Below are 14596 nucleotides of genomic sequence, written 5' to 3' on the forward strand. Positions count from 1 at the left end.
TTTATAATAAACATGTCTGCTGTTGCTGTAACGTATTTTTAAAAAATATATATCTTTGGACGTGTTTATTCATACAATTACTTTCTTCAACAGGATAAGTCTGCTGTCAAGCCCGGATTAGAAGAACAAGTTGAAGCCAAGTAGGTTTTTCTTCAACTCCCCCTCCCCTCCCCTTGTTTTTTTTAACACTTTATTCCAGGATCCACCGTATCCGTATCACCTTGACTTCTCGTAACGTCAAGAACCTCGAAAAGGGTAAGTGAATGTTTCGAGTACTGATTCATGAAGCTGATCTTTTGTAAAGTCTCTGCTGACCTCGTTCAACGTGCCAAGGACAAGCAACTCAAGGTTAAGGGTCCCGTTCGTCTCCCCACCAAGACTCTTCGTATCACTACCCGTAAGTCTCCTTGTGGTAACGGTTCCGAAACCTTTGACAAGTTCGAAATGAAGATCTACAAGCGTTTGATTGACTTGCACTCTCCCTCTGAAATTGTCAAGCAAATCACTTCCATCTCCATTGAACCCGGAGTTGAAGTTGAAGTTACCATTGCCTAAATATTTAATAAAGGATAATAGACCTTGTAGCTTTACTTTTCTTGATCTTTTTCAAAGTGGCTTAGCTGTGCATAGACCCCTTGATATCCTTAAAAGGCAAGTGGTGTAAAATGACAATGTTGTAACTTGGACACTTTATGACTAAATTGAGTCTGTTTAAAGTGAAAGAGAGAGAGAGAGAGTGAGTGAGTGAGTGATCGGAAGAGAAGAGGAATCAAACAATGTATTACAGTTTAATAAAGTATCCAATGATTTTAGTACTGTATGACAATCGAAATCATTGGCGCTGTCTTAATTTAAGTTTTGCATTTATGGATAAATGGGATCTTTTTTATTTCTTTCTTGTGTGTATAACAAAAAGAAAAATAAAATACCTATTTTCTCTTTAATGACAAATTCAGTGATAAACAATATAGAAAATATTGAAGCTTGTCAGGATAAAACTATAGATCAATTATTAGACACTGTCTTGACAAAAGTTGGATATGGTACTTTTCATAAAAAGTTACTTGTAAGCACTTTTAATTAAAAAAAAAAAGAAAAAAGGGGAGAGACAATAGAATTGAAGTGACCTTTAGTTATTATGTGGATTGGGATGGCTTGCTGATAACGTAAGTGAAAGAAGTAAAAGGTATAGTGTAGGTGTGTATAGTTAATTGTATAATTTAGATGTGGCTACAGGTAAAAATAAACAAGGTTTTAATCGTTAAAAAAAAAGAAGCCCTAATCTGATTTATTAAAAAAAAGACGATAGCCATTATATTACCTCGTGTTCAAGGTAAATGAAATAATTAATCATGTATTTGTAAATACTAACATTTTATTAGAATATTATGTAATATCAGATAATTTAATAGGTGTGCTATCCAGTTCATTATTTGCTGGAATGACATTTGGTGCCTTCTTTTGGGGATCTTACTCTGATGCGAATGGGAGAAAGGTACCTTATAAGATGACGCTCTTGATCACTTCCATCTTTGGTGCTATCTCAAGTTTTGCATTCAACTTCACTTCACTTTGTATTTGTTTATTCTTTCTCGGTTTTGGTGTAGGTGGAAATATGCCAACGGATGGTAAATGTGTAGATTGATCCATGTTTTCTTTTCTAATATTGTATACGCAGGAGCTTTGTATTTGGAATTCTTACCTAAAGAGTATCATTACCTGTTAACATTCATGTCTGTCTTTTTTTCATTTGGCGCAGTGCTAGCCTCTATCTTTGGTTATGTGATCTTGCCATGTGATGATGGATGTGATGGTAGTCAGTGGAGAGTGATGCTCTTTGTAGTTGCCTCAGTGACTTTTTCTATGTTCATCATTCGATCCTTTTTGATCAAATTACCAGAAACACCCAAATTCCTTATGCATCAAGGAAAGCCCGATGAGGTCATCATCGTTCTTCAGGATATTGCAAGAGTCAATGGTAGCCATATTGACATTGATAAAAATGAACTATCTTTGATGGAATGTGAGCCAATAGAGGAAGAAGAACATGAGGGAGTGCAGGATGAGGTCAGTCCTATGCTGCTCTCCTCAGACCGGGAATTATTGGTGGGGGAAGAGAAGGGAGTAAAAGGAAGAACACAGGCAATAAAAGAATTACTTGGCTTAAAATGGAGGAAAACGACATTGTTGATCTGGTCTATTTGGACCTTCACCTCGGTTGCTTATACCATGTTTAACGTATTCCTTCCTAAATTTTTAGAGACCTTTGGAGAAGAAAGTACCAAGCCCACATTAAGCCAAGTTTATTGGGACTACATGATTTATTCCTTGGCTGGTATGCCTGGCTCTGTGGTAAAGAATCAATTAATTATACTAGTATAAGCTAACACTTTAGTTTACACAGATTGCTTCTTATCTTATTGAAACACGTTTAGGAAGAAAAGGAACAATGGCCTTGTCCGCACTAGGATCTTCGCTATCACTCTTTGTTTTTTCAGCCATCAACTCTCGTCTCATCATCGTTGCCTCTTCTTCTTCCGTCTCATTTCTTGCTACATTATTGTACGCTGTCATATATGGTTATACCCCTGAAGTGTTTGATACGTCTGTGCGAGGAACAGCTGTCGGTACTGCGTCTGCCCTTGGTAGAATAGCAGGTATTATCAGCCCTGTCATGGCTGGTATTTTGTACATAACAAGTCCATCATTACCGCTTTATATGAGTGTGGTTGGTTATTTTGTCGTAGGTGGCTGTATACTTTTGCTGCCGTTTGAAACAAGGAAAATAAAATAATCACCAAAGGATGGGATACCTTTAGACTGTATTAAATGAGCAGAGACGTGCTATTTTGTTTTATCATATATAACCCATCAAAGTACGACATATTACCACTATGGATTCATAAAGTTATTCTTCGTGTCAATGCGTGAAACTATCAAATTTGCTACTAAAACAACTAGATTAATGTTACAGACAGCAAATCTAGTACTAATTAGTCTTCAAAAAAAATGCGTAGAGCCAGCGAAATTATTTTATGATTTCAATCAACTTTATAAGAAAAGAATCCTTACCTATATTTAAGACAGTGAACATTGGATAGGTGAGTAAGCATTCAATGCTTGGCGTTTCATATTCAAAAAATAAGCTTTTCACTCTGGTTCAGTAACAAAAGTTTATGAAATTTGATTGGCTACAACAACGCACTTGTAACGAACTTTTTTTTTTATTCCTTTTTCTTTTTTTTTTTTCTTTCTTTTCTTCTTTTCTGTCAACATGGTGAACATATTAAAAGTAACAAAAGGCGTTCACCCGGTCGAGTTAACTTGTGATGAACAAGGAATTCGTATTGAAGGTGATTTTAACGCATCTCAAAAGCGTAAGTATTTCAAACCTAAAAAGAAGCAACTTTTTAACTTGATTTATCGACAGTCAAAAAACAGATTATTTGTTGCTGTATACCTGTAACAAATGGGAAAGGACCTGATCCCACTTTGCTTCCTATTGATCATGTCTATATCCTATATGCACACTATATTCAACGTACCAAAATGATTCAATTTCATTTTGTCTTACCCGAGAACAGAACCGACAATGATTCCACTGCGGACCTTTATGAGCTTGGTTATTCTGTACCAGACGATAAAGTGGTTGAGGCTGAAGCATTTTGTGAGGAAGTCATGAGCCAAGCCTATCGAAACATCAAACTTCATAAACGACTCTTGATTTTGATTAATCCATTTGGAGGACAGAGTAAGGCAAAAGAGATATTTGAGTATCATGTTCGCCCGATTTTTCAGGCTGCCAAGTGTGAGGTCACAGTCAAATGTAAGCCTGTTGGATAAGCAATTGTGCCTGTATTTATCTATGAAATAGATACACAGCGTCAAGGCCACGCTATTCAGATTGCTAAAGAATTAGATCCTACAGCTTATGATGCAGTTGTTACCGTAAGCGGAGATGGTATAATTCATGAATTGATCAATGGATTTCTTTCGAGACCTGACGGCAAAGAAATTATAAAGAACGTTCCTTTGGGTATCATTCCCGGTGGCACGAATAATTCTTTTATCATTTCCATCTTGGGTGAAAAGCGAGGTTTTGATCCTGTCTATACTGCATTTCAGGTAGTCAAAGGTACCCCTAACACGTAAAAACAAATCCATGCTCTGTCTCACTTTTTGCAACAGGGCAGTCCATGGCACTTGATTTATGTTCAGTCACTTTTGATGATCACAGTTACTATTCCTTTTTATCACAAAACTATGGTATTACGTCTTATGCTGATCTTGGTACGGAACATATGCGATGGATGGGAGACACCCGTACTGTTATCGGTGTTTTGCAAGAAATCTTTTCTCGTCATACATACGGTATCGAGGCCGCTATTCAATTGGTAGAGACGGATAAAAAGAAGATTATTGCCAATTATCAATCACAAAAGAAAATGGTGAATGAAACAGAAGAAATCCCGGCCTTATCAGAACCCGTACCCGAAGATTGGATGGTAGTCAAGGGAAATGTATCACTGTTTTTGGCAAGTAAAGTGCCTTTGTTGGCCAGAGGCATGCTGAGTCATCCTTGTGCAATGCCTGATGATGGTGCAATTGATATCATGATGGTACGTGGATCGCCTGGAATCAAAAAGCAGTTGAATGTATTTACAAAAGTAGAGAAAGGAGATCATATTCACAGCGACATTGTAAGTAGATACTTTATTAATTTATTGGACTAATATGAGATAGGTTGAATACTATAAAGCCAAGGCCTTTAGATTAACGCCCATTGTAAAACCTGGTCAAACTGCATATGTTTCTATTGATGGTGAACATGCACCATGTAAACCTTTTCAAGTACAAGTTCATCCTCACTTGGGATCTGTATTAGCCATTGAACCAAAATTTATAAACACAAATATATAATTGATTTTTTTTATAAAGATATTTTTTTTTATTGTATGAATTAAAGCTATTTACATATTAAAAAGATTTAGAATCTTTTAAAAATTTTTTATACAAATTTCTAATATTTGGATTGTTCAACTGAAATAGATTCACTATCATGGGCAGCACCAGCAGCAGCAATGTTATTTAATTCAACTGTAGCTTGATAGTTTTCTTCAAATTCATCAAGATCACGACCCTTAGATTCAGGAATCCACAAGAGAGTAACGATGAGACCCAAGAACATGACGGCTGCAAAGATACCGAGAACTTCAGGCAAGAAAGTGTGAGCACCTTTGGGACCACCGACATCGACCAAGGCATTAAAGGCAAAGGAAGCAAGAATGGCACCAGCCTTACCAGAGGCAGCAGAGATACCGTGAGCAGATGCACGCACCTTGGTAGGGAATACTTCACCAGGGATAATAAATGTGGTAGAATTGGCACCAAAGTTTTGGAATAATTGAGCCAAGGTGAAAAGGAAGATGAAGGCAGGCATGGCGCGTTCAATCAAGATATGGTAGCAACCAGCAAGGATAGCAAAGATGACAGTGGTAATAGCAAAACCCATGATTTGGATAGGACGACGACCCCAGCGTTCGATAAAGAATACGGTCAAGTAATAACCAGGGACAGAGCCAAGACAGGTAATGATGATCTGACCGACTGTGTTGGCCCAGAGGGTTTCAAAGGGAGTAGGCTTACTAGCATAACCAATAGAGGCCAAGACGATCGAATTGTTTAAACCAAGACCATAAAAGGCAACATCAAGCAAGAACCAAGAAAGGGAAGTACCGAGCAAGACCTTGAGATGCTTCCACTGACCAAAGTAAGCTCTGAACTCGGCCCAATGATCACGCTTTTCTTCTACTTTGGTATATTGTTCTACAAGGTCAGTAGAGGCAGTTTGACCCTTGGCAGCAGCAGCAGCTTCTACATCATGTTCAACATTTAAAGAATAACGAGGAGATTCTGGCATGGTAAATCGTAAATAGATCGTGGCCACAGCAGGCACAGCACCCAAACCGATACAGAGACGCCAGACATAATCTAAATTCATCACATCAGCAATAATAGCCTGTTTAAAAATAGCCAAAAGGATCAAGGTGACAATGGCAGCAGCTAAATTGCCGATACCTTGCATAGAGAAAATAAGAGCCATCATCATACCACGCTTACCAGCAGTGGACCATTCAGAAGTGATTGTAGCAGACATTGGGTAATCACCACCAATACCGATACCTAGAATCAAACGCCAAAGACCAAGAAAACCCATAGCAGAGACACCACGAACAGCAGAAGAAGCAGTAGCACAATTGATAGTACCGATGATGATGATTAATAATTCGAAACCATAGATCTTACGACCCAAGATATCACCCATAAAACCAAATAACAATTGACCGATTAATGTACCCACACTAGACATACCCTTGATGACACCTTCGATATCAGAAGGAATCTTGTTATTATTATGAGAAAAGTAAACATAACCAAGCATAGGAGTCACCAAGTTGATGATAAAGACATCGTATGAATCAGTAAAGAAACCAGCACCAGAAGTAAGAATAGTACGAGCAGTAAACCAATTCCACCCACCAGCACCAGCACCAGCATCATCCAACTTTTCAAGTGATGCTAATCTACGTTCAGCAGCTTCCATACGTTGCTGTTCGATTTGAGAGGAATCGGTCATTTAAGGAAACTATGAATGAAAAGAAAAGGAAGAAAAAGAATGATCCTTTTATATACAAAATCATCTTTTTTTTTTTGATTGCTCAAGTGAGGTCGTGTGAGTTTAATTCATTGGTATCAGTTCACTCTTTTATGTTTATAACTTAGTCCACGCGTGTTGATCCATAATTTTGATTGGTTGATGAATATCCAAGAGATTTTTTTTGGATCCACTCTTTTTTCCAATTGTGGAGATTGATTGATTGAGTGATGTTTATTGGTGATTGTTGAACGTGTAAGCTAATCATTTCATTATTGGTTTGATACAATAATTCAGGGTCATTTCATTTATAGACATCAGTTCAATTATAAACAAATCAAGTAAAATTATGACTTTTAAAGATTTTCTTTGTATGATTGTCTCTGTTTTATTTTTATTTTTTTTGGTGAGACAATAAACAAGATTTTGAATTCAACCAATCAATGCTCAATTAATTTCCTTTCACCAAATTTCTGATCCTTCCATTGGTGGATCACAGAGAAAGACAAGAAGAGCGAGAAACATGTTCAGAAAGCCTTCTGAAAAAGAAACAGCCGAGGTTCAATTGGTGAATATTACATAATAAATTTGACCGAGGAAAGACAGGGTTGAAAATATAAAGGAAGTGGGATCAATAGACCTGTGAATAGAAAGATGCGATCTAAAAAGATTTAAATTTACCAAAAAAAGTAAAAACGCAAGTCCGCTTATTTCACTCTCTCTCTTTGTTCCCTTTTCGTTGCTGGTTCACTGATAAAACAGATCATGAAACAGGGTTGTGATGGAAACTAAAAGAAACATGGTTGCGATAGAAACATGTAAAACATTTATTCCCAATTGATTCAATAAAACTAGGGTTGGGAAAAACATGATCTCATTCAATCTGGTCTCTACAAAATAAACTGTTTTTCGTCATATTAGACTAAAGGCAACAACCCTTCTCCTCTTCCATCCCACACTTCTTTCCCCCTCTTTTTTTTTTTTTTTTTTTTCCTGCCTCCTTCTTCTGTTAATTTTCATATAAAAAATTAAAATGAAATAAAGCCATGTTCTTTTTTTTTAGTTGTTTGATCTTTATTTGTTTTATCAAGTTTTTTAAAGAAATAATAATAAATGAACGTAGTGAAAAGAAAAAGAAAAAGGAAAGAATAAATGATTTGATTGCAATTACTTTTGTACAACGGCTAAACCATATGAAATCGTTCAAGGAGAGAATATATTTTTTATGAGTGAATCGTATGACGATCAAAAGGGAGAAAAGCATCATCCTTTACTGCTCTTTGTATCCCTAGAAAGCTTATTTATGAACCAAATGCTCCCTTGCTCTTCTGACATTAAGGGAAATATTTTGTCAGTGTAGAAATCAAAACTTTAAAAGAGCCGATATAGAATGTATTGCCATTTAAAAGAATTAAGGAGAAAATGTTTATTTGACAATTGTTTTAAAATACAAACCATTATCGTGTCACTTTCTTTTTTTTTTTTGTTCTTTATGAATACCTCCAACCCATACATCTTGACAGCACAACCTGATGAAGGTGAACTTGTAGCAAAACTTGTCTCACTCTTTTCTTCTACTGTTCTTTCTGTCTTGTTTGGCTTAAAGACGTTTAATGTACAATTCAAATATCTCTCTTATTCAAAATGGATTGTGCTCGTTCTTTACATATTCTCTTGGTCATTTACTGTCATGGGAATGCTTCTTGTCACTACAAACAATGGTAATCAAATGCGTTTATATCATTCTTTTTGCTTACACAGTGTATGTTAGGTAATTTTACTTCTTGTTTGATGTCCATTATGGTATGCGATGTACTTTATTGTGCAGCTAAAATCACTATTTATGTTTGGTAACTTCATCCTTCCCTCTTTTTCTTCTTCAAATTGATTCTTTACTACTTTAGGTTAATAGAAAAAATTTATGTTGTTTCTGCCTCAAGAAAAGGTCGATGGAACACACTTTCATATAAATTACACATCTCTTTATTATTTCCTTATGTTGGCATCTTTATCTTGATGGTAACTAAACCTGTTCATCTTTCACTGACTCAAGACCTTTTTATTATCAGATTACGTTTCATATAGCAGAGATACAAGATGATGGTACTTGTATTATCGGTTTAAGACCAGCTGGTACAATTCCTTTGCTCGTAAGCGCACAGTCTCCTTGTCTGATAAATATTTAACAGCTCTTTTATTTTAGGTTTATGACTTTGTAAGAAATAAAAATAAGAGTAGATAAGAGAGAATTAAGGATTCAATAGGGCATTAATCTTTATATGACAATCCTTTTTATCAAACCATTAATGAGAATGAGTGGAAATACGATTAACTTTGGTTCCAAGAAGAACAGTCGACTTCATGAGGTTGCCCTTCGTACCTTGGTTGCTTCTGTTGTCTGTTTGGTGGTTTCATTTGCCAATATTTTTGCATTGGTCATGTTAAACGGCAGAGAACGTGGGCTGGTTTGCATGACTTGCTGTACGGTGGATGTCACAGTTAATGTGATCACGGTTCACTGGGTGACAACACAGGCACCTGGTAAACGCTCAAAGGAAACCGAGATGGATCATACGAATGTGTCTGATTTAGGTCATGACGTCACCAAACATCAGCATGAAAAAGTACTTGGATTCAAGGACATTGATTTGAATATTCCTCATTATTCAACAAGCAAAGTGATAGTTGAAGATCAAAGGTCCTCATCCGAAAGTGTCCTTGTACCTTCCTATCAAGATTCCCACACAAGTCGTAAAACATTAACAAAGCAGTAAAAGAATTAATAAAATAATTCATTGCGAGCGCATATTTTTTATTAATGAATTAATTACATACATCATTTGCCATTCGAAGCTATTTTTAGAAAGGAGAACAATGAATAATTCAAATAGTTTTATTTTATCCTATTTACACCGTCAATCAATACTGTGAGGGTATTTTTTCAAGAATAGCAGTGTCTCCGACGCGGTCCCCTCATTTTTTTGGGGGGAAGGGACGGATGGTGAAATACTTTGTTTCTGGAAATTTTTAAATCCCGCTTTCCTGCTGATACTTTAACGCTTTCATTTGAATGATATATTTGTAATAAATTACTTTATTATTAATTCAATAGTAAACAAAAAACATTTCAATAATTAAATCTGATTATCTGCGACTAACTTGCACATTTGGTTGATAGAAAGCTTGTCAGAAACTCTTCTGAATTCAAGAAATTGTGCAGCTTCTTCACAGCTTATACCTCTTTCATTTGACAGCGACTCTATTTTCTTGTACAGTGGAAGACGTCTAGTAAAGAACCTAGACTCGGTTCTGTTGTCTACTTTGCGCCAATCTGCACCGTACTGCTCTTCCATAGACTTGATAGATGGCTTTCCAGCAAGACCAACAGAGTATTCTCGCCATACATCTGTCACGCTTATCAAACTTCTACTCATTTTGAATGATGGTAGACCTCTTGAGTTAGCAGCACTTGGGGAAGGAATAGATGACAGCGGAACAGAAGAGGAAGGAAGGATGGTTGATGTTTGTTGAATTTGTGTATTCTCATCACCTTGTCTTAGCATGTTTGAGATTTGCAAAAAAGAATCAGCGAGCATGGTTCGGTTTTCTGCTTCCAATTGCTTGACTGCATTCAAAGTGAGTTGATTCTGAGATTGGACTATGTTCAGCATAGCATTCATTGAGTCAAACCCTGTCTTCATAGCTGCTGCGACTTCAGGTAACAAAACTTCCAGATGTTGGCTCATTTTGAACTTCTCATCGTTGGCAGCGATTGCAGATGAAAGACGCTCTTCATAGTCTTTGTAAATATCAGTATCAAAGATGCTGTGGGACCAAATAAAGCTTCCGGGGTATTTTCCCTTCAACACCACTGAGTCCTAAGATAAAAATAATTAGATATCGTAAGCATTATGACTTGATTTGTAAAAAAAATAATCCTTACCTGCAAAAAAACTGTTCTTAAATAATCCATTAAATCTAAAAAGTTTGGCCCAGCAATATCGTCTTCAACTTCCTTCCTGTAAAACTTCTCTCTCCAATATTCAATCCAAGGAAACACCATTTTGCGCAATTCTTCTGATGGCTCAATTGAACCACGATTGATGAAGTAATCACCCTTACGAGTAGTGAACCCGGCCAGCACTTTAATGGCATCAACAGGAAGGCCACTTAAATAGCAACCAACCATTCTATCGCTACCCCAACGTCCAACTTGTCTCTGTTGGTCTCCAGAGACACCTTCATTTGCAACCATATTAATGGCACTCTTTCTGTTGATGTGAGTGAGCTTGCTTGAATGAACACCGCAATACCTAAGCACTTGTTTATAAATCTTGGCTTGTTCACTATAGGTAATTGACCCATCCCCTGTAGTGTTTGGAAACAAATAAGTATCATACCAATCACGGCGAGTCGAGAAGTTTGGAAATGGTAGGTTTTGATGATGGAACAAGGAAAAAAAATATTGAGCAAAAGCGCCATGTGGACAAACTTCAACATCCCTATGGCGAAGAGCAGAACCATATTGAATCTTGCCATCCTTATTAGTCTTACCAAATGTTATAGTGGCTACTATAGCAAAGCAAGTAGAGGGGCCTTGATTTTTGAGTTCCATGATGAATAAATCTGGCAGCTGTGTTCCAAGAGCAGTCTCACTACGCATAAGCATGGCATGGCTCATAGAAAAGCAGACTTTGTTTCTCAAAGAAAAGATGTTGTTTTGAATCAAAAAATACTGATTGATTCGAAGCAATTCTTGATCTGTATAGCCATCATTCAAAGTATTTTTCCCACGATCCTCATATTCGGTTCTTTTGCGTCTTGCTTCCTTTTTGGTATGAGTGTCAAGAAAGCGCTTCACGATAGGTCCTCTTGCCATTGTATGCTTATTGAATCCTGCTTCTACCTGTTGATGGTATAAATCAACCACAGCTTTTACATAAGCAAGGACTGATTCCCTACCCAATGGTGCGGGTGATCCATCTGCATTTTTCTTGAATTTGTTTCCACGGGTCAAAACATAGTCTTTGAGAAAGAAAGCTAGCTTTGCGTCATAAACAATAGTACCATCCGCAACTTTTTCTTTATTGGCGCACCATTCCTATTTTCAATTTCAAACAATTTAGAAATCATCACCCAAACAATCTTTATAACATATAGCTTTTAACTTACAAACCATTCTCTTTGCTTAGATTTATAAGCAGCAGTCGTGTTCTTGGGACGATATGTTTGATTTTCAGCAATGACCATTTGCGTATTTTTATCCATTGCTAGCCTGGCTCGAATCATGTCTTCATAATGTTCAGCATCTGGAAGAGCGATATCATTATCTCTAGTAGAAGGACCAGCGTTTGAATCGTGACTCATTGTGTCGTATAGTAGTAATAATAACCAAGTAAGAGATAAAAGCAAAAACAAAGAGCAATGTAGGTACTTTTTGAGACTGATCTTTATTTCAGTTTAAGTTAAAGTAAAAATTACTCTAATTGAAGGCAAGTATTTATATCTTATTGAATGAGTGGCTTGATATCTTCTATTGTAAGCGTTCTTCTAATCTTCAGGTACTTTAGCAAGTGTTATCTCTAATTATGATTATGAAAACTTTTCATTTGTTCTTTTGTATGTCTGTCATAGATTACCTTTTATTCTGGGAATTACTCACTGATTTGAATAACGTTATTTTAGGTGTTATTTCAATTATATGAAAGATTAGCAATATTCCTGACATTAGATTGGGTTACTGACAACAGAAAATATCTTGTTATCTTGATTGGTACTTCTTATCAAAGAACTATCATTAATACAATACATATTCTAATAGAGTATGCTTACTTGGAAACAATTGTATAATCTTATTTAAATAAACTCGTATTTTACTTATGATCTTGTATTAAGACATGTATTTATCAATGTCAACTATAATCGGCTATTTTTCTTCAACGCATTGTTCAATTGAAATGCTTAACAAATAGTAGAAGAGATATGTTTGCAAAATTGGCAATTAGTTGCCAAAAAAGAAAGTGTATATTTTTCAATTGTTGATATGAGGATCCAATCCCTAACAACCGATATTTGTCACAATAATGTAGCTTACCGTATGCACCAATCAATATTAGAAATTTGGCTTTTATATGAAACGTCAAAGGACTTCTTGTACTTGCCCTGTCACTCCCCTTTTTTTTCTATTACAGCAAAGCTGAGTTGCATAAAAAAGCTTTTCAAGCACTTTATTGGTTATCAAAGTATACAAAGGATACATTGGATATCAGAGACCCGATCGCACTTTACTTTTTGTAAAAGTGAAGTATTTCATAGGTTAGAGCACTATACCTAAACATTTCAATTTCCGATATGTAAGTTTCGGAGACCCGACTGGGGATCTGAGAGACCTGAGGTCATGATACTGATCCTAACCTATCAATTGTATCACTGTCGATGTCGTCCCTTGCTGGTCCTACTCTGTCTTATTTTGACATTAAGCCCCGAAATTGTCCGGTGGATGAATAGGTTAGGTTCAGAATCCAACTTGGAAGAGTATTACATTCAATTGACAGGTTTAGGATGTGAAGCATGTGCAAATCGTATTAAACGCCAATTAGAATCAGTTGATTGGATTACACATGTTCGCGTTTACTTTAGTAACGCGACTGCCATTGTATCAACAAAGCAACAACCTGAATCTGTGATTGCCTTGATAGAATCTATAGACAGCAGGTACCGAGCTCAACTTTTGTAGGACGAATTAAATGGTCGTGTAACGATGGAAACACACAATAATATTTTAGAACCATTCAAAAAAAAAAAAAAAATAAAATGTAAAGAGAAAGATAAAAAAAATAACTTCCCCCCCTTCTCTCCTCTTTTCATATATTCTTTTTCTCTTGACTTCTCCTTTTTGAAAAAAAAAAGAAAAAAAAAAAAAGAAAATAGATTAAAATCAAAATCAAAAATAGGGCAAAAGATCAAAACCAAAAATATCTTAATTTAGGCTCCTTAAATACAAATTCGTGCTTTTCTTTTTCTTTTTCTTTTTTTTTTATATCCAATATGCGTCGGGCACCTACTTTTATCGATAAAGAAGCTAGACATCACCCAGTGAAACGAGCAGAACCAAGCGAGACTTCTAATAAAAAGAAAGCAACATCAAGCTCAATTCATTTTGCAAATAATCCAACCCAAAAGATCACTGCAACCTATCCAGCATCAACCAAAAGATCGACAACGACAAAGAAGCCAACTAGCACAAAGCATACCACGACTACAACAAAAGCAGCATCGAACATCAGTTCATTTTCTTCATCCATACCGACTAGTTTGCCTGGGGCCACTAGTCTCATTTCATCCTTCACTAGCTCAACTCCTACCGCCAGCATCACGCCTGCAGCAACCAGTTCAGCATCCTCTGCGGCTGATACGTCTGATGCCAATCCATCCTCTGGTTTATCTGGTGGAGCGATCGGTGGGATCATTGCGGCTGTCATCATTGCTTTAATAGGTGCCTTTGCCGCTCTCTTTTTCGCTCGTCGCAAAAGAAGTAAGCAACGAGCGGCCCTGACCTCCGCCTCAGATCCTTTCACGGTCGGTTTCAGTAATGATCATCCACCAATGCAGCAACAAACCATTCAGTCACATCCTCAACAATATCAACCTCAACTACAACCTCAGCTACAGCCTCTCGCTCCACCTCCAGCTCCAGCACCGGCAACTGATGAACAACCAGGCTTAGGCGTTCATGCTGTCGTGGCCACATACTCACCCACACTAAGTGATGAGATTGATATACAGGTGGGTGATCAAGTACAAGTCTTGGTAGAGTACGATGATGGTTGGTGTCAAGGTATTAATCTATCGCGAGGTCATGCAAAGGGTGTATTCCCTAAACACTGTCTTGATTATTCGGCAGATAGTGGTGTCAAAAGGATGAGTTCGATGAGAGGGTCT

At 36.8% G+C, this 14596-nt stretch overlaps 7 protein-coding genes across 7 annotated transcripts; 5 read left to right on the forward strand and 2 right to left on the reverse strand.

Annotated features, from left to right (window-relative positions):
* Positions 1 to 12: 12 nt before the first annotated feature.
* On the forward strand, positions 13 to 555 carry RO3G_00395 (40S ribosomal protein S20; the record flags this gene model as incomplete). Its single annotated transcript, XM_067654986.1, has 4 exons — positions 13 to 27; positions 94 to 140; positions 200 to 255; positions 305 to 555. The coding sequence occupies 4 exons, from the start codon at positions 13 to 15 to the stop codon at positions 553 to 555; spliced, it is 369 nt and encodes a 122-aa protein (XP_067511087.1).
* A 669-nt stretch (positions 556 to 1224) lies between these two features.
* RO3G_00396 (uncharacterized protein) lies at positions 1225 to 2794 on the forward strand (the record flags this gene model as incomplete). Its single annotated transcript, XM_067654987.1, has 5 exons — positions 1225 to 1236; positions 1303 to 1333; positions 1383 to 1628; positions 1679 to 2352; positions 2405 to 2794. 5 exons carry the CDS (start codon positions 1225 to 1227, stop codon positions 2792 to 2794), a joined length of 1353 nt encoding a protein of 450 aa, XP_067511088.1.
* Positions 2795 to 3274: 480 nt separating this feature from the next.
* RO3G_00397 (uncharacterized protein) lies at positions 3275 to 4708 on the forward strand (the record flags this gene model as incomplete). Its single annotated transcript, XM_067654988.1, has 5 exons — positions 3275 to 3377; positions 3431 to 3826; positions 3875 to 4148; positions 4238 to 4619; positions 4694 to 4708. The coding sequence occupies 5 exons, from the start codon at positions 3275 to 3277 to the stop codon at positions 4706 to 4708; spliced, it is 1170 nt and encodes a 389-aa protein (XP_067511089.1).
* A 312-nt stretch (positions 4709 to 5020) lies between these two features.
* Positions 5021 to 6637, reverse strand: RO3G_00398 (uncharacterized protein; the record flags this gene model as incomplete). The annotated part of the gene is made up of 1 exon (XM_067654989.1): positions 5021 to 6637. The coding sequence occupies one exon, from the start codon at positions 6635 to 6637 to the stop codon at positions 5021 to 5023; it is 1617 nt and encodes a 538-aa protein (XP_067511090.1).
* Positions 6638 to 8147: 1510 nt separating this feature from the next.
* RO3G_00399 (uncharacterized protein) lies at positions 8148 to 9429 on the forward strand (the record flags this gene model as incomplete). Its single annotated transcript, XM_067654990.1, has 4 exons — positions 8148 to 8376; positions 8568 to 8674; positions 8725 to 8805; positions 8920 to 9429. The coding sequence occupies 4 exons, from the start codon at positions 8148 to 8150 to the stop codon at positions 9427 to 9429; spliced, it is 927 nt and encodes a 308-aa protein (XP_067511091.1).
* Positions 9430 to 9789: 360 nt separating this feature from the next.
* On the reverse strand, positions 9790 to 12022 carry RO3G_00400 (uncharacterized protein; the record flags this gene model as incomplete). Its single annotated transcript, XM_067654991.1, has 3 exons — positions 9790 to 10533; positions 10599 to 11756; positions 11828 to 12022. 3 exons carry the CDS (start codon positions 12020 to 12022, stop codon positions 9790 to 9792), a joined length of 2097 nt encoding a protein of 698 aa, XP_067511092.1.
* A 1680-nt stretch (positions 12023 to 13702) lies between these two features.
* Positions 13703 to 14364, forward strand: RO3G_00401 (uncharacterized protein; the record flags this gene model as incomplete). Its single annotated transcript, XM_067654992.1, has 2 exons — positions 13703 to 14189; positions 14327 to 14364. 2 exons carry the CDS (start codon positions 13703 to 13705, stop codon positions 14362 to 14364), a joined length of 525 nt encoding a protein of 174 aa, XP_067511093.1.
* Positions 14365 to 14596: the final 232 nt, after the last annotated feature.

Source organism: Rhizopus delemar, genomic scaffold (genome assembly GCF_000149305.1).
Source record: "Rhizopus delemar RA 99-880 supercont3.1 genomic scaffold, whole genome shotgun sequence".
Taxonomy (NCBI): Eukaryota; Fungi; Mucoromycota; class Mucoromycetes; order Mucorales; family Rhizopodaceae; genus Rhizopus; species Rhizopus delemar.